This window comes from Coregonus clupeaformis, chromosome 20 (genome assembly GCF_020615455.1).
Source record: "Coregonus clupeaformis isolate EN_2021a chromosome 20, ASM2061545v1, whole genome shotgun sequence".
Classification (NCBI taxonomy): Eukaryota; Metazoa; Chordata; class Actinopteri; order Salmoniformes; family Salmonidae; genus Coregonus; species Coregonus clupeaformis.
In genome coordinates this window covers 8085629-8105677 of record NC_059211.1, presented here as the reverse complement: position 1 = coordinate 8105677, position 20049 = coordinate 8085629, and the positions used below count along the sequence as shown (strand labels likewise).

General features: G+C 40.8%; 1 protein-coding gene across 1 annotated transcript in view; it reads left to right on the top strand.

Moving 5' to 3' along the window:
• Positions 1-258: 258 nt before the first annotated feature.
• Positions 259-20049, top strand: part of LOC121533772 (E3 ubiquitin-protein ligase RNF13) — an 81923-nt gene continuing 62132 nt past the window's right edge. The window contains exons 1-3 of the mRNA XM_041840006.1: positions 259-442; positions 14873-15077; positions 15301-15381. Of these exons, the coding sequence (XP_041695940.1) occupies positions 14964-15077; positions 15301-15381 (195 nt within the window). The 5' untranslated portion in view covers positions 259-442; positions 14873-14963. The remainder of the gene's footprint in view (positions 443-14872; positions 15078-15300; positions 15382-20049) is intronic.

The window sequence follows — 20049 nt, the reverse complement described above, 5'->3', positions numbered from 1 at the left end:
GTAAGTATGTTGTAGAAAGGGAAGGATGAAGTGTAGGGTCATTGAGGTTGGGGGGTTGGTAGGGATTTTGGGAATGGAGAGGGTATATTAGAAGTTAGTATGGCTCTTTTTTATCTTCTCTGAAGTAATGAGTTAGGTAGGAGGATTTAGAAATATTGTAAACCGTCATTGACCACACACTCCAGCACAGTTGGTGGCGGCATGCACCTTTAACGTTTGTTTGCGTACCGCCATTATATCATAGAAGAAGAAGAAGAATAAGAAGAAGAAACAGAAACTAGCTAGGGATTATTGTTGACATTCTGTCGTACTGACATGTCTAACTAACGGAATTAAGTTCTTGGAAATTATTGCGATTCTATTGATAGATAGCAAATAATTGTAATGTCCATATTAGACGCATCTTTTTTCAAAGCAGATGAAACTTCGGTCTGATTTAAAGGTAAGGATCCAAGATCTAGCTAACTAACTGTTATAGCATTTGTAGCTAGCGTTGATTGCTAGCTAACGTTAGCTAGCTGTTAGCAACATAAACTATGCTGGTGGCTAGACTCAAGTCATATAATGTAGCCAGAATAGATTCCGATCCGTACTCTTGTTTACAGCTGCATTGGGGTCGGACAGATTTACTGTTTAGATTAAGACACCACGGAGCCGGCACGAGATATGGCTCGGAAAACGTACCTTGAGAAATGGCCTTCTCATCCCTGGATTAAAACTAACAGTCGTTCAATCTTCTCGGTGTAACAGTTGGGATAATTGGACAATTCTGAGTACAACGCAATTTCTCATCCCTGGATTGTGGTACGTTTTCTGAGCCATATCTCGTGCCAGCTCCGCAGTGTCTTAAACTAAACAGGAAATATGTTCGACCCCAGTGCAACTTTAAGCAAGTGTAGGGTCAGAATATTTTCCGACTTCAAGTTTGACAGTTGCCTAACTGTATTTTAGCTTGCTAATAATTGCAGCTTGCTTCATTGGGTATATTTAGAATACTTGCAATAGCTTGCGAAACAGGGTTGGACCAGATTTTCCACTTCGCAGCTGTGCTTATGTTCGCTAGATAGAGTACTTGTGACAAGCGTAACATTAGCTCGCAAGTTCTCACTTGCCAAATGAAGATCACCAAAGGCAAATGATAGCTTGGCTTACTAAATAGGTTGTCATCCAAGTAGGCCATGTGCAGTGTTGTGATTAAAGCGTTTTAGTAATAATATAACTGAGTTATTGTTCCAATTTGAGTAATAACACTGATCACATTTTTTTTGTTACTTTTATAATTCCCTTCCTATTACAGTTATTGATCCCCAAAAATATTTGTGATTATTATTCCCTCTCCGTTGGCGCAATATTAAAAAATCCCCTCGCCCCAGATTCTAATTGTTTTTGTCCTCACCAAGTTCCTGATTATGCAGGCACGCACTACTAGTGAGGGAGATGAAAAATGGCAGAAGCACCTAAAACATTTACTTTCTCAGCGTGGAAGTACTCCCATTACTTTGATTTGGTAGGACAAAGTGACAAGAAATAGCTGTAAACTGTGCCCAGGCGAGAAATAGCTCTCCACTGCTAGAAACACGACTTCCAATCTCTTGAAGCACCTGCAAAGGTAACATGCCAACACAAAACTCATAGCGAAAGACCCCAGAGACCTGACAACTGCTGCTGAAGATGACTGTAGGCCTACCACATCCAAGTCCAGTCAAGGCTTGATTTTAATCATTCAGGAGGAAAGACTGTAACCCAGGGAGAGCTGAACAAGCTTGTAACTGGGTATTTACATTTACATTTACATCATTTAGCAGACGCTCTTATCCAGAGCGACTTACAAATTATGTAGTAGAGGAAATGATGCCCTTATCCTTGGTAATTTAAGCTACTTGTGTTGGTGTATAGGCCTACGTAATGTTGACATTGTTTAAATTGAGTGAGGACACGCAACGTTTTGGGGTGTAACGCAAAAGTTATATAACGAGTAGTGTAACAAATTACTTTTTCCATGGAGTAATAAGTTAAGCAATTCATTAGTGTTGAAAGAAGTAACGAGTAAAGGTATTATAAACTGGGTGGTTCGAGCCCTGAATGCTGATTGGCTGACAGCCGTGGTATACCACGGGTATGACAAAACATTTATTTTTACTGCTCTAATTACGTTGGTAACCAGTTTATAATAGCAATAAGGCACCTCAGGGGTTTGTGATATATGGCAAATATACCATAGCTAAGGGCTGGGTCCAGGCACTCCTTGTTGCGTCGTTCATAAGAACAGCCCTTAGCCATGGTATATTGGCCATATACCACACCTCCTCAGGCCTTATTGCTTAAATATATTTAAAAAAAATTGAGTGCACATGATAGCATATTTCATGGGCATTAATTACTATTTCTTGCACGACTGCTATTTTCATGCTAGCAGTCCTGCATGTCACAGTCACACAGTAGCAACATAACTTGATAAACTACAACAAGATTAAATGAACCTGAGCATAAATATGATTAAAAAAAATAATAATAATAATTTAAGTTGATTAAAACACACAAACTACACTTATATTATGCATCTAGCCATTTACCAAGATTAGAAACAAATATACAGTTAGAAACCTCTGTACTCTCTCCAAGACGGTTGGAGTGGACAGGCAGTTGTTGATGCAGAGAGAGTAGAATAAGATCATGGTGAGGGATATCAGGGATAGAAAGACCTACAAGTGGGGACAGAAATGCAAACAAATGAGGGACAAGAAGATGACTATTGGGTGACTACTCACTTTCAGATGGGGGCATTGTCATATTGTTGTCCTTCATTCAGCCAGGTAATTCGTTTTTTTGGTCCACCACCTGTACCTTTGTAATACAACAGTAGAGAGGGAGATTTGTTGAAGTAATTAACAAAAATAGCAAATGTGAATCAGCTTTCAGATAATTCATTGAAATTGTGTGTGTTATGGTGTTTGTGCATGGCGTCTTATCCACAGAGAGCCGGTGTTGGTGCAGGTTTTTGTTCTAACCAAGCAATAACACCTGATTCAACTAATCATGTCTTGATTAAAGTCTATGATTAGTTGAATCTGGTTGGCAAGAACAAAAGCCTAGGTCCACATTGATCTATGTGGATATGATTGGACACCCCCTTGTTAAAAGTGCTACTTTCATGATGAATAGCAATGATCTGTTTATTTTAATAACTTTTAGGGGAGATTATTATAATCTAATTTTAAATAAGAAATGTCAGTTTATAAATGTTAACATTTTGGAAATTAATTTAAATGGATTATTTAAGAGGTGGACTTATTTGTAACACCCATGGGATAACAAGGAAAGACAAAGTACGAAAGGCAGGGCCTAAAGTTATTCATAAGACATCATACTAAATGTTTTCTCAAGACTCTTTTGTTGAAGATGTTAAACATTTATCTTGGTCTGATGTGTATAAGGAGGAGAATCCAGATGCATGGAGTATTTGTAAAACGATTCTTGCCAATTGTTGACAAACATGAACCTGTTAAGAAACGAATTGTGAGAACTGTTAGAGAGCCCCCTGGATTGATGAATTGAAAAATGGTATGGTTCAAAGAAACAATGCTAAAAATGTGGCAAACCAGTCAGGCTGCTCAGCTGATTGGTTGAAATACTGTCAATTGAGAAATGTTGTGAAAGAATAAATAAAACATATATATTACATTTTAGTCATTTAGCAGACGCTCTTATCCAGAGCGACTTACAGTTAGTGAGTGCATACATTATTATTATTTTTATACTGGCCCCCCGTGGGAATCGAACCCACAACCCTGGCGTTGCAAATGCCATGCTCTACCAACTGAGCTACATCCCTGCCGGCCATTCCCTCCCCTCAACTTGTACTGCACTGGCTCAGATTACTGATGATTGGCTAAAATAAATGGTTAATAAGATGATACTGGTTACTCAGAAGGGAAAGGGGAAGTCAGATGTGTGGAAGACATTTGAAATGGTTATGGAAACTACTGGGGATCAAGAAAAAGGAGGGTATAGGAGCAAGTGCTGCGTGAGTATTGTGTGCCAAACAGGTGCTGTTAGATTACAATATAACTTTTTTCGGACCATTTGGAACAGTGCAAACAACACTAAATAAATGATAAGTGTACCAGAGAGTCTGTTCTAATGAAAAAAAGTATAATATATAAATCCTTTATAACAGCAAAGACTTAAAAAAAGTTCCATGCATTTGTGAATTGCAGTTTATTTATTGTTTAGGCTAATTATCCAAAGCTCCCTTTGTTATTTCATTTTAAAACTAAAATGCTGGATTGCATTTCAAAGCATGAATGACTTGTTTGCTGTGTGATGACATGAACGAATGATTAATTGATTGATACAGTAGCCTATATATTGAAATCTAGACTTAAGTAAGTTATGGTATTAAGACTAAACAGGACACGCTCTTTGGCCTACAGCTTGATGGTGGTTATACAAGGCTACTACTATAATAGTTATATAGTTGCCATGGCCCCCTAGTAGCAGCCTAAGCACAGAGCTCCTGTAAATGTTTGTTTTTTAATCAGCTCTTTTGCTTTTGATAACATTGAGGTTTTTATTGCATTTATCTGGCGTTTTTGAGCCATGGATTTTAACCGACATGTTAACACTTTTTGGCTTGTCTAGCTAGCTTTTGTTTGAAAAATGCATCTGGACAAAGTACAATCTTTTTTTTGTTTCACTTGGCTGCCAATTCCTGATCCTTTGAGAATATCATTTGAGGAGTCGCCTGACGTGTGAGGGGAATGGGAGATGGAGGAATACAGCAATGCAGAGGCAGAAGGCTTGTAGAAAGGAAGACTGGTTACCATTCTGAACTTTGTGTGGTGAGCTTTCTGGTGCCCAGAACTGCTGAGGCATCACCCAAGTGGGTGCTACACAGAGTGGAAGAGGAGAAGTCCAGTGGCTATAAGACGGGCTGGTTCCCAGACTTGCCCTCTACAAGATCATCAGCAGACTCCATTAACGTCATCTACCATCCTATGTCCAGCTCCCTTCGCTCAAGCCATGAACTGACCCTCTCCATCTTCAGAGGATGCAGCTTTCAAAATACTTGGCCTCTTGGTTGATATATTACTTGTTTGTTTTTTTGCTCTTGAAATGCTTTGAGATTCTACGAAAAGCGCAATAGAAATGTAATTTATTATTAATATTTTAAGAAGCCTACTAATGATAACGACATTACTTATTATTATAATGATGATCATAGTAATAATTGTAATAATAACAATAAGAAGGAGATCAAGAAAAAGGAGGTTATAGGAGCGAGAGCTGCGTGCATATTGTGTGACAAACAGGTGCTGTTAGATTACAATATAATTTTTCTGCCTGTTTTGAACATTGTAAACAACACTAAATAAATTATAAGTAATACCAGTCTGTTCTAACGAAAACAAATTGTAAAGCCTTTATTACAGCAGCGCAAAGATTAAAAACAGCTGAATTTGTGAAATTGCTTTATCCAACATTTTGCGGTTGCAACAGAAGTAGGATCTGTCTTATTTCTGTAGTATATATGGATGATTCTATAAAGCTAGGCACGTTTAACAGTTAGGCTATTGATTATAGACCTAATTAAGTTGAGGTTTGCTCTCTCGTCAATTTTCTTAGACAATTAAGGCAAGGGCTGTTTTCTCTATTCCTCACTCCGCTGCTGCCTCCGCCGCATTGTTCTCAACACCAATATGCTGGTTAACTTCGCTATTATGCACATAGCAACATATAGGGAAAAGTGCAAATTCAACGGTGGAAAGTGACCGCTATCCATCGCGGGAGAAAGCACATTTGTTATAAAATACTATAATATTTACAGTGAGGGAAAAAAGTATTTGATCCCCTGCTGATTTTGTACGTTTGCCCACTGACAAAGACATGATCAGTCTATAATTTGAACGGTAGGTTTATTTGAACAGTGAGAGACAGAATAACAACAAAAAAATCCAGAAAAACGCATGTCAAAAATGTTATAAATTGATTTGCATTTTAATGAGGCGGGGGCAGTGACTTGAGGGGGAGACCGAACCAGTGGAGACAGCAACAGGCAGGTTTCAGGTAGAGGGGGGCCAGGTGCAATCGGCCCTGGCACGTCCAGGTGTATTAGTGTTGCACCATTATTCTTACATAGTATAACCATTTACAATTTCAGTAGCACTTAGTCTTAGAGCAGGGATGGGCAACTGGGGCCCGCTTTTTTAGGGACTCAGTTGGGGTCTCAACTTACTGTCGAGCTTTAGAATAATATACTGAACAAAAATATAAACGCAACATGCAACAATTTCAAAGATTTTACTGAGTTACAGTTCATATAAAGAAATCAGTCAATTTAAATACATTTTCCTCATGCAGCGTGACACATCTCCTTCGCATAGAGTTGATTGCTTCTTGATATGCCATACCTGTCAGGTGGATGGATTATCTTTGCAAATGAGAAATGCTCACTAACAGGGACGTAAACAAAATTGTGCTGAGAATTAAGCTTTTTGTGCGTATGAAAAATGTCTGGGATCTTTTATTTCAGGTCATGAAACATGGGACCAACACTTTACATGTTGCGTTTCTTTTTTTGTTCAGTGTAGAATTCACAAAATAGGGCAGTATATGTTATAAATGTCTACACTTAGATTTTGGTGGATTTAGTAATCCTTCCAATTGTTACATGACTGTTCAGAATTTGCAGAATATAAAGATCCACCAGGCTGAATTAAGAAAGGTGTCGTTAAATGATTTTCTCCATCACACAAAAGTACACACACAAACAGAATAAAGAGTGTTTTTCAAACAGTAATTAATTGATAGAAAAAGTCAAACCAACTACATTAATGTGAGACACTCTGCCAGTGCAGTATTCATGGCCAGCAGGCTCCGACAATATCCATAATGACTATAGAAAGTACGAACACTTCAAGACCCTATGGTCAGATGTCTTTTCATAAAGGCGGCATGGTAAGTAATGGCATTGACGTTTCTGGGTGTGTGGGGAGTGGAGTGGGGTGGGGTGACTTGAGGGGGAGACAGAACCAGTGGAGACAGCAACAGGCAGGTTTCAGGTAGAGGGGGGCCAGGTGCGATCGGGCCTGGCACGTCCAGGTGTCAGGCCAGGGTGTCCTCAGTCGCGGTCCTAGAGCCTCAGGCCCACCGGAAGAGGAGACACAGAATGAGAAAAGGTTAGTAAGAGTACTTCTGAGTCAGTTCAGGTAGCATTCAATGTCCTGCATTTGTGTTAACCATGGCAGCCAGCATTGCAAATGAAGAGATTCGTAGAAAATAAATCAGCCTCTGTCTGTGGATCCTTACCCCTTAATGTAATTTTCATGTCAGCCAGGCCAATCTTTTAATATAAACACAATTTATTTCAAGCTTTAGTTGAGCAAAATAAGTAGTGTTGCTCGGTTGACAAGATAATTCAAAGAATTGAGTCATGCAGAAATATCTCAATGCTTTATCCTCTAAAGTGACAACAAGTTGTTGTTTCCCTGACTGCTACCTATGGCTGCTACTCAGAAATAATATAGCCTAACAGTAAATTAATAGATGACATTCACTGCAATTATAAACCTGTCTCCAGTATAAAGCTACATACACAGACCCACTGTGGATCTTTGTCAAATAAATCTGTGTGAAAATGCGTCCCAGGACCTGTTTTGTCAATGAGCACAATTTATTCCAAACACTGGTGGTAACTAGATAATCCTAAGAATTCAGGTAATACACCACATTAGTCACTGGCTTCATCAATAAGTGCATCGATGACGTCGTCCCCACAGTGACTGTTGTACATACCCCAACCAGAGGCCATGGATTACAGGCTACATCCGCACTGAGCTAAAGGGTAGAGCTGCCGCTTTCAAGGAGCGGGACTCAAACCCGGAAGCTTATAAGAAATCCCGCTATGCCTTCCGACGAACCATCAAACAGGCAAGCGTCAATACAGGACTAAGATCTAATCTTACTACACCGGCTCCGACACTCGTTAGGTGTGGCAGGGCTTGCAAACTATTACAGACTACAAAGGGAAGCACAGCCGCGAGATACCCAGTGACACGAGCCTACCAGACGAGCTAAATTACTTCTATGCTCGCTTCGAAGCAAGTAACACTGAAACGTGCATGAGAGCATCAGCTGATCACGCTCTCCGTAGCCGATGTGAGTAAGACGGATTACCAGGATGTGTACTCCGAGCATGCGCTGACCAACTGGCAAGTGTCTTCACTGACATTTTCAACCTCTCCCAGTCTGTAATACCAACATGTTTCAAGCAGACCACCATAGTCCCTGTGCCCAAGAACACTAAGGTAACCTGCCTAAATGACTACCGACCCGTAGCACTCACGTCTGTAGCCATGAAGTGCTTTGAAAGGCTGGTCATGGCTCACATCATCACCATTATCCCAGAAATCCTAGACCTATGGCAGTCTCTATGGGGGTGCCACAGGGTTCAATTCTTGGGCCGACTCTTTTCTCTGTGTATATCAATGACGTCGCTCTTGCTGCTGGTGACTCTCAGATCCACCTCTACGCAGACGACACCATTTTGTATACATCTGGCCCTTCATTGGACACTGTGTTAACAAACCTCCAAACGAGCTTCAATGCCATACAACACTCCTTCAGTAGCCTCCAACTGCTCTTAAACACTAGTAAAACTAAATGCATGCTCTTCAACCGAACGCTGCTTGCACCCGCCCACCCGACTAGAATCACTACTCTCGACGGGTCTGACCTAGAGTATGTGGACAACTACAAATACCTAGGTGTCTGGTTAGACTGTAAACTATCCTTCCAGACTCACATTAAGCATCTCCAATCCAAAGTTAAATCTAGAATCAGCTTCCTATTTCGCAACAAAGCCTCCTTCACTCATGCTGCCAAACATGCCCTCGTAAAACTGACTATCCTACCGATCCTTGACTTCGGCGATGTCATTTACAAAATAGCCTCCAACACTCTACTCAGCAAATTGGATGTAGTCTGTCACAGTGCCATCCGTTTTGTCTTCAAAGCCCCATATACTACCCACCACTGTGACCTGTACGCTCTTGTTGGCTGGTCCTCACTACATATTCGTCGCCAAACCCACTGGCTCCAGGCCATCTATAAATCACTGCTAGGCAAATCCCCGCCTTATCTTAGCTCATTGGTCACCATAGCAACACCCACCCGTAGTATGCGCTCCAGCAGGTATATCTCACTGGTCATCCCCAAAGCCAACACCTCCTTTGGCCGCCATTCCTTCCAGTTCTCTGCTGCCAATGACTGGAACAAATTGCAAAAATCTCTGAAGCTGGAGACACTTATCTCCCTCACTAACTTTAAGCATCAGTTGTCAGAGCACCTTACCGATCACTGCACCTGTACACAGCCCATCTGAAATTAGCCCGCCCAACTACCTCATCCCTATATTGTTATTTATTTTGCTCATTTGTACCCCAGTATCTCTATTTGCACATCATCTCTTGCACATCTATCATTCCAGTGTTAATACTAATTGTAATTATTTTGCACTATAGCCTATTTATTGCCTTACCTCCATAACTTGCTACATTTGCACACACTGTAAATATATTTATTTCTGTTGTATTTTTGACTTTGTTTTGTGTTACCCCATATGTAACTCTGTGTTGTTGTTTTTATCGCACTGCTTTGCTTTATCTTGGCCAGGTCGCAGTTGAAAATGAGAACTTGTTCTCAACTGGCTTACCTGGTTAAATAAAAAATAAAATAAAAAAAATGCTGTTTAATCAGCTTCTTGATATGCCACACCTGTCAGGTGGATGGATTATCTTGGCAAAGGAGAAATGCTCACTAACAGGGATGTAAACAAATTTGTGCACAAAATTTGAGAGTGCATATGTAACATTTCGGGGATCTTTTTATTTCAGCTCATGAAACGTGGAACCAACACTTTACATGTTGCGTTTTATATTTTTGCTCAGTATAGCTCTTCTAGCCGTTGAGGAACTAGAGCAAACACACTTGTTTTGTTTGGAACAAAACCCTGCATCCAAGTCTATTGTTGTTGTTTACACTATCCAAAAACAGTCCATTTTATAAATCACAATCTGGGTCAGGTGGGCATAATTTGAAAGCCTCTTCTATTGCCAACATGACTAGCTAAGTTATAAAATACGATATTACAGTGTTAGGCTTTCACAATGCAATTCAAGGAAACAGATCATAATTTTGGTACGCATAGAAAGGAGTCATTAGTTCATTCAGGTGTGTGTGCCCATAGCGAATTTCCTTCACAAAAGTCAAACAGGCTCATTCTGTTGAGAACAACCCAGGGTATGACGTCATGTCATCTTTTAACTGTACATCAAACAGTGATCATAAACATTGACATTGACATTGTCATAAACAGCGCATTCGGAAAGTATTCAGACCCTTTCGTAAAATATTTGAAAAGTCTGGATTGGACTTGGGTACCGAATGTACCCTTTCGTTTATTAACATTTTACATTTTAGTCATTTAGCAGATCCCCATTTGCTACTGCATGTGCAACAGCTACTCTTCCTGGGGTACAAATACATGACAAAGTACAGAACAGTTATAGACAAGGACATTCAATTAAAAATATATAATAATAGTAATAAGTTATACAGTGCATTCGGAAAGTATTCAGACCCCTTGACTTTTTCCACATTTTGTTACTTCTTTGCAAATGTATTTAAAATAAAAAACTATCACATTTACATAAGTATTCAGACCCTTTACTCAGTACTTTGTTGAAGCACCTTGGCAGCGATTACAGCCTCGAGTCTTCTCATGGTCTGAGAGTCCTTTAGGTGCCTTTTGGCAAACTCCAAGTGGGCTGTCATGTGCTTTTTACTGTTTGGCCACTCTACCATAAAGGCCTGATTGGTGGAGTGCTGCAGAGATGGTTGTCCTTCTGGAAGGTTCTCCCATCTCCATAGAGGAAATCAGGAGCTCTGTCAGAATCACCATCAGGTTCTTGGTCACCTTCCTGACCAAGGCCCTTCTCCCCCGGTTGCTCATTTTGGCCGGGCGGCCTGCTCTAGGAAGAGTCTTGGTGGTTCCAAACTTCTTCCATTTAAGAATGATGGAGGCCAGTGTGTTCTTGGGAACCTTCAATGCTGCAGAATGTTTTTGGTACCCTTTCCCCAGACCTGTGCCTCGACACAATCCCGTCTCGGAGCTCTACGGTCAATTCCTTCGACCTCACGGCTTGGTTTTTGCTCTGACATGCACTGTCAACTGTGGGACCTTATATAGACAGGTGTGTGCCTTTCCAAATCATGTCCAATCAAATGCATTTACCACAGGTGGACTCCAATCAAGTTGTAGAAACATCTCAAGGATGATCACTGGAAACAGGATGCACCTGAGCTCAATTTCGAGTCTCATAGCAAAGGGTCTGAATACTTAAGTAAATAAGGTATTTCTGTATTTTTTATAAATTTGCAAACATTTCTAAAAACTTGTTTTCGCTTTGTCATTATGGGGTATTGTGTGTAGATTTATGAGGAAAACATTTTATTTAATCAATTTTATAATGCGTAACAAAATGGGGAAAAAGGGAAGGGGTCTGAATACTTTCCGAATGCACTGTATATGACATGAGTTTTAGGATATTGAAATGTGAAGTGCACATTTGGACTCACGGGTGTTTGGCTTGCTTATATGACATCAATGCGGAATTTATTATAATCTTAAACGTCTTATCTTTCAAAATACATAGTCTTCTTAATGTACAGCATTTCCCTCTCTCAGACAACAAAACAAATGCAAAAGTTGCCAATTAGCGGGAGGGATGGAGGCAACTTCTTGTTGCGCAAGGTGCTCAAGGTCAGAATGGCTGTCAATCAAAACACATACAGCGCTGTGAAGCGCAGAGCCAGAGCTCTGACATCATGTATATCATGATACTGTACAGCCACTGTATTCCAATTTAGGCGTTTATCAGTGCCCAAATCTGCCATTTTCAACCCGTATACAGGTACGAGTGTATAGGGCTACTTCTAAAAGGAAAAATTCAACTATAATGCAAGAGCGCCTGCCTCTCCCATATGGACACATTTAGTGATATACCTTGAGCAATTGGCGGCTAAAGCACTGCAGCAGGTAACTTCCATTGTCAACTAGGTTAAAGAAATTGCCTACATAAAGCAGACATATATATCCTTTATGCACATTTTCTACGCTTGGCGGGTGGTTCAGTTTCTTTCAATCACTTTCACCTCTCTTCTCCGCAGGTCTGTCTTGAGACTTTGCTAGTGAACTTGCAACATTGTTTCAACTGGGCCCTCCCAATGAGCTTGGGACAGACATAGCTGTATTTGTGCAAGGGAGAAGTGTCTAACGCCCAACTAGGGCCGTGTCTAGACTTGACAGTTCATGCAGCTTTAGTATTCTGATCATAGAGTTCTGATCATGGAATTCCGAACACATTTACATTTACATTTTAGTCATTTAGCAGACGCTCTTATCCAGAGCGACTTACAGTTAGTGAGTGCATACGTCATGCGTCTACACCGACATTCAAATGTGTCTACCGTGTCCGGATTCCCTTTCCTGCGCTATATTCAAATGCCAGTATGCATTTTACAAACGGTGGAATAGGAAAAATATGATAGCTACTGCCATCAGTTGTTGTTAACTACTGTAGCTAACTAGCAAGCTAACCTCTGTAGCTAGCCAGCAAGTAACGCTAAAGGGATTGCAAACGGGTTAGCATAACTCTAGCCAAACAAAAAATAGTTTTTCAAAATATTAGCTAGCTGGCTAGCATTTATGAGGCCAGTAAACACGTTCCTCACACGCTACGGACGTATTTCCCCCAATGTTAGAATGAAAAGGTTCCTCTCTGTCCCAAAACAGAGACTTGTGAGAGGAGTGCTGATGACATCGCCCACTGTATGCGCTTTCGGATCGGAACACAATCAGACCACAAAGCGACTTTTGTGCGTCTAGACCTGTCTTTTTAATACGATCTTCGTATTCTGATAGCAGAAGTCTCATGTAAGTGTCAAGTGTAGACACAACCTAGGAGAGGAGAGGTAGGCTATAAACCTAGGAGAGGAGAGGTAGGCTATAGGATACTGAACTTGAAGCAGCAAGAATGATGAGAGAGCGGATACTTGCACTTTCTCTTGAGTTACATTTTGCCTACCTTTTAGGAGTGGGACGATTTGCAGGCAGAGACAATATTTATTTCCAGAAAATGTAGTAGGCCTACAGTATAGCCTAATTTCCTTGGAAAGATAACTGCACTGTGCTTCTCCGCCCATCCATATATATTTAATTGAGACCACTAGGGTTGTAAAGGGAAGGAATATTACTGAAAACTTTGGAAGTTTGCCAGTACACTACCAGATTTTTTATAAAATTCCCACCAAAACATGAAAGTTATCAGATGACATCTAGTGGCCTTTTTGGGTACTTCAGATTATCACAGGTATCTGTAATTATCCCTGACCCTCTGTGTGGCCTTATCACATGTAAAATATATAAAATAATCAAATAATGACGACAAAGCTGTAAAACATCCTAAATATAAACTATCAACTTGGTGAATACCATTGGTGTTTAATATGAGGGTTTCAGCATGAGATATCCCTTTTTTTTTCACACTTTTATTTATTTTACTACATCAATTTGTCTTTTTTGTAAGCGTTTTGGGGCTAAACTGGTGGCAGTTGTGAAAAAAGTAAATAGTTGGAAGTGTTGCAGAGATCATTGAAAATGATTCCATTGTTTATTAGAAAATGTTTCATTAATTAGGCTATTTTTTCTTAAACCACATGGTCTATCCACTAGAAACGAATGGACAATATGGGCACAGATATAAAAAATGAATACTAACTTTTAAAAAAGTTATTAAAGTATAAATTACCAAAGTTACCATAGATTGACATAAATTACCTGTTAATCACAAAATGACTGAAGATTCCAGTAACTTTGGTAAATTACTGGTAGCTTTGCAACCCTAGAGACCACACATATAGGCGCAATTTTATTTCGTACGCCCAACTAGGAGAGGAGAGGTATAGGCTACTGAACTTGAAGCAGCGATTGATGAGAGTATGTGAATAGTGCGACAAAGAGGTGATTTTAATACAATAGATAGGCTAACACATACAAAACAGAAAGATGACTGTTTCCAAATAATGTGCGGGACAAAATATTTTCATCCAAAAGTCTGACCGCCCGCTCTCTAATTCAAGCTCCGTAATATCCTAGCTAGTACTCTTAGCTACTTTAATCTTGTCGAAGGTACGAGTGTGCTAGGCACGAATCAATGACAAATTCACTACTGTCTTATTCCAGAACAGAGGAGGGTCACACCAGGCTACATGTACTGTAGTGACATATACTCACCGTTTTTCCAGTGGAACTGGTGTGTGTGTGTGTGTGTGTGTGTGTGTGTAGTGCAGACCTGGGTATTTGAGTATCTGGTATTGAAAATACTTTTCCTGTGTATTTGAGTATTTTCAAATACACAGTCCAAAACTTAGTAGTACTTTTATTTGAGTATTTGAATGGTTATTTGTAAAAACCAGATAGTCTGCCTAAATGATTTGACAGTATTTTCAAATACTATTTTCAAATACCTGGGTTAATGCATGGGAGTGTATTTGAGTCAGTGTATTTGAGTATTTTCACGTACTTTCCAAATGTATTTCCAATTACATAAAAATATTCAACTACTTGTCTATTCAAATAAAATGTATCTGAATACCTACTTCGAATTAATGTGAAAGTAATTGAGGTATTTTAAATAGTATTTGAACCCAGGTGTGGTGTGTTTATGTTTTCTGTTCTGTGGGAGGCTGGGAGCAGGTGTAGGCCTACAGACAGTGACAACCCTGTGTTTGTCTGTGTGTGTGTACACTGCAGGTGTGAGAGCCGCCAGCGTTGGGACAGTCCATCCGTGTGTCTGTGTCTGCGCAGGTGTGTGTCAGTCGACTGGCACAGCTCGGAATGCAAGATGCTGTTCTCCCTGGGGATGCTGATGCTGTCCGCCACACAGATCTACACCATCTTCACTGTGCAGCTCTTCGCCTTCCTCAACCTGCTGCCCGTTGAGGCTGACATTTCTGCCGTGAGTCCCGTAGACTGAGAGACAGACGGGCGGGTGGGTGGGTGGGTGGGCAGGCATGCAGGCAGATAGACAGACAGATACACAGACAGACATGCGGTCTACAGACATTCAGACTGACTGACTGGCTTACAGAAAACCTATTTTGGCTCAGTGCTGGGAACTTCTAGTTACTAACACCACCATGTAGTTCATGATGCGATTTGTATTCTTATTTCTCTTTCAGTACACATTTGACAACAAAACGGGAAACTTTGATGACCTGCCTGCACGGTTTGGGTACCGGTTGCCCAGCGATGGACTCAAGGTGGGTACAACAATGGTCCATACGTCGACTGTTTACACACGGTGTCATTTCACTGCCATTGACACAAGTTAAAGTATAACCATCGTCAGAACATGAACGATAATGCATGGAATCCGATTTTCGATTGCATTTTTTCTTGAGAGAGAATGCCCATCTCAGAAAAACTAATGTAAAACTAAAAATGTGTAAGAGAGTGAATTGATTTTCAAAAATTATCACTAATGCATATACACTGAGTGTACAAAACATTAGGAACTCCTTCCTAATATTGAGTTTAGGGCTGACCCTAATTAGTCGACTGGTCGATTGTTTGGTTGTTAGGCTGTTTGGTCTACCGAGATTGTTTTAGTCGAGCAGTAACAAATATATACAGTACCAGTCAATAGTTTGGACACACCTACTCATTCCAGGGTTTTTCTTTATTTTTACTGTTTTCTACATTGTAGAATAATAGCGAAGACATCAAAACTATGAAATAACACATATGGAATCATGTAGTAAACAAAAAAGTGTTAAACAAATCAAAATATATTTGAGATTCTTCAAAGTAGCCACCCTTTGCCTTGATGACAGCTTTGTACACTCTTGGCATTCTCTCAACCAGCTTCATGAGGAATGCTTTTCCAACAGTCTTGAAGGAGTTCCCACATATGCTGAGCACTTGTTGGCTGCTTTTCCTTAACTCTGCTGTCCAACTCATCCCAAACCATCTCAGTTGGGTTGACGTCGGGTGATTGTGGAGGCCAGGTCATCTGACGCAGCACTACATCACTCTCCTTCTTGGTCAAATAGCCCTTACACAGCCTGGAGGTGTGTTTTGGGTCAATGTCCCGTTGAAAAACGATATGATAGTTCCACTAAGCGCAAACCAGATGGATGGCGTATCGCTGCAGAATTCTGTGGTAGCCATGCTGGTTAAGTGTTCCTTGAATTCTAAATAAATCACAGACAGTGTCACCAGCAAAGCACCATCACATCTTTTTCACCCTCTGAATGGCAGATATTCCATGTCTCAATTGTCTCAAGGCTTAAAAATCCTTCTTTAACCTGTATCATCCCTTTCATCTATGCTGATTGAAGTGAATTTAACAGGTGACATCAATAAGGGATCATAGCTTTCACCTGGATTTACCTGGTCAGTCTATGTCATGGAAAGAGCAGGTGTTCCTAATGTTTTGTACACTCAGTGACGACACATATAATAAACACATGCTACACTTACTTATTATAGGCCCTGCTTATCTATTATTTGGAAGCATTTTATCTAATTTGATTTAATCACAGTGAACTCTAAGGAGGCGTCCCAAATGGCACCCTGTTCCCTATAAAGTTCACTACTTTTGAATAGAGCCCTATGGGCCCTGGTCAAAAGTAGTGCACTATAGTGAATAGGGTGCATTTTGGTACACACACTAGTAGTGGGCCCAGCTGTGACCTAGGACCAGTGGCCAAACTGGAACTACAGTGAAGAGCACTGTGTTGCGCAGGAGCATGATCACCATGGCTGTCAAATGAGAATGAGGTCATGTGTTGACCCACACAGCTGGCAACAGGGATGATTCATGTCTGTGCTTCTGAGCTAGGCCATTGTGTTTCCCCCCAGTGAAGAGCTTGTTGTTGTCCATTGCTAGGCTTTCCATTCTCTAACTAACCTCTCTGTCTGAAATGTCCATGATCAATCATTCATTTCAGTTTTTAACCCCCCCCCCAAAAAAAATTGTTTTATTTTCAGTCTGGGAACTACCCTGTTCCTAAAGTAACTGAATAAACCTAACATAGTGGTACGCTGTATGCTCCTATCAGTCTTGGTGATGAAGGCTCTTTAGCTGAAATATTGGGAATAAACAGCGAGGAGAGATGAGTCGTGGTCAAAAGTTTTGAGAATGACACATATTAATTTTCACCAAGTCTGCTGCCTCAGCTTTTATGATGGCAATTTGCATATACTCCAGAATGTTATGAGTGATCAGATGAATTGCAATTAATTGCAAAGTCCCTCTTTGCCATGAAAATGAACTTAATCCCAAAAAAACTTTTCCACTGCATTTCAGCCCTGCCACAAAAGGACCAGCTGACATCATGTTAGTGATTCTCTCGTTAACACAGGTGAGAGTGTTGACGAGGACAAGGCTGGAGATCACTCTGTCATGCTGATTGAGTTAGAATAACAGACTGGAAGCTTTAAAAGGAGGGTGGTGCTTGAAATCATTGTTCTTCCTCTGTTAACCATGGTTACCTGCAAGGAAACACGTGCCGTCATCATTGCTTTGCACAAAAAGGGCTTCACAGGCAAGGATATTGCTGCTAGTAAGATTGTACCTAAATCAACCATTTATCGGATCATCAAGAACTTCAAGGAGAGAGGTTCAATTGTTGTGAAGAAGGCTTCAGGGCGCCCAAGAAAGTTCAGCAAGCGCCAGGACCGTCTCCTAAAGTTGATTCAGCTGCAGGATCGGGGCACCACCAGTGCAGAACTTGCTCAGGAATGACAGCAGGCAGGTGTGAGTGCATCTGCACGCACAGTGAGGCGAAGACTTTTGGAGGATGGCCTGGTGTCAAGGAGGGCAGCAAGGAAGCCACTTCTCTCCAGGAAAAACATCAGGGACAGACTGATATTCTGCAAAAGGTACAGGGATTGGACTGCTGAGGAATGGGGTAAAGTAATTTTTTCTGATGAATCCCCTTTCCAATTGTTTGGGGCATCCGGAAAAAAGCTTGTCCGGAGAAGACAAGGTGAGCGCTACCATCAGTCCTGTGTCATGCCAACAGTAAAGCATCCTGAGACCATTCATGTGTGGGGTTGCTTCTCAGCCAAGGGAGTGGGCTCACTCACAATTTTGCCTAAGAACACAGCCATGTAAGTAAAGCCAATAAAGCCAATAAAGAATGGTACCAACACATCCTCCGAGAGCAACTTCTCCCAACCATCCAAGAACAGTTTGGTGACGAACAATGCCTTTTCCAGCATGATGGAGCACCTTGCCATGAGGCAAAAGTGATAACTAAGTGGCTCGGGGAACAAAACATCGACATTTTGGGTCCATGGCCAGGAAACTCCCCAGACCTTAATCCCATTGAGAACTTGTGGTCAATCCTCAAGAGGCGGGTGGACAAACAAAAACCCACAAATTCTGACAAACTCCAAGCATTGATTATGCAAGAATGGGCTGCCATCAGTCAGGATGTGGCCCAGAAGTTAATTGACAGCATGCCAGGGTGGATTGCAGAGGTCTTATGTATGCACTCACTAACTGTAAGTCGCTCTCGATAAGAGCGTCTGCTAAATGACTAAAATGTAAATGTAAAAATGTCTTGAAAAAGAAGGGTCAACACTGCAAATATTGACTCTTTGCATAAACTTAATGTAATTGTCAATAAAAGCCTTTGACACTTATGGAATGCTTGTAATTATGCTTCAGTATACCATAGTAACATCTGACAAAAATATCTAAAAACACTGAAGCAGCAAACTTTGAAGACCAATACTTGTGTCATTCTCAAAACTTTTGACCACGACTGTACTGTATGGCTGCAATCCAAACAAGTAAAAGTCCTCTCCCCTCAGCCCTCAAATTAAGTAGACTTCTGATGACGAATCATGAAGTATGTTGAGTTGACACTTGCAGGAACAGGGGCGAGGGGAAGAATGAATTAATTTTAAATCGACCGCGCTTGCCGAGAAATGTGTCACTCATTTGTCCCACGGTTGTGTTTTCAGTCATCATGGAACCAACGGTAGCGGTTGAGTGTGCTTTATATGCGATACAGTAAATTATGATTGCATTTTATATCTTGGCTAGAAGACAACGCATCCGCAGACATCGAATGCTAGCCAACCGACGATATCAGGTAAATTGAAAATTACAGTGTATAGGTGTGATGTCAGGGAAAGTTGTATGCACTAGCTAACGTTTCCAAAAGCTAACCAAACAAAAACATTAGTACTTTTACGATATGTGTTTATTTACATTTGTTTTTACTAACACTTGTATGTTAACTTCTCCATATTGATGTTGGTTTTAAGTTTTGGCTGACTTTTCTTAGCGGATGTACAATCATCGCAAATTGAATAATGTGGCGTTTCAGGCCTCGGAGTGAACAAAATTGTACACTCGCAAACTCAATCACAAACGAGGGCTGAGGGGCTTATGTTGCCAACTTCCCTTGCTTGGCTAATTGTTTGGATGGCCGCGGGGATTCCCCCAAGGGCATAAGGCGAGGGTAAGTGGAGGAGGGTGTGTCTTTTATGTGTTTGAAATGCAGCCTCTGACTTCATTTTTCAATTGTATAGGCTTAGTTTATTCTCTGTTAGTCAGCACCTCACCCAAGGGTGTGCATTGTTTGTTTCTTTATAACTCGAAAGTAGTAATGTTATCAGTTAATAAAAGTTGTTTGAAGGGGATCAGCATTGAAACAATAACAAAGCGTCTCCCTGTGTTTCCCACTGATGTTCTGAGAACGTTACGTGATGGTCCCAAGGGAACGTTCTCTGGGGGACCTTTGTCTAGTTCTCTGTACGTTCCCAGGACATCACTGAGGACCATGTCTGGACCGTTTTCAGACATTCTCAGGACTTTCATTTTACTAGTCCTTAGGACGTTGCATGATGGTCCCAAAGAAACGTTCTCTGGGGGACCTTTTTATAGTTCCCTGTTTGTCCCAGGACGT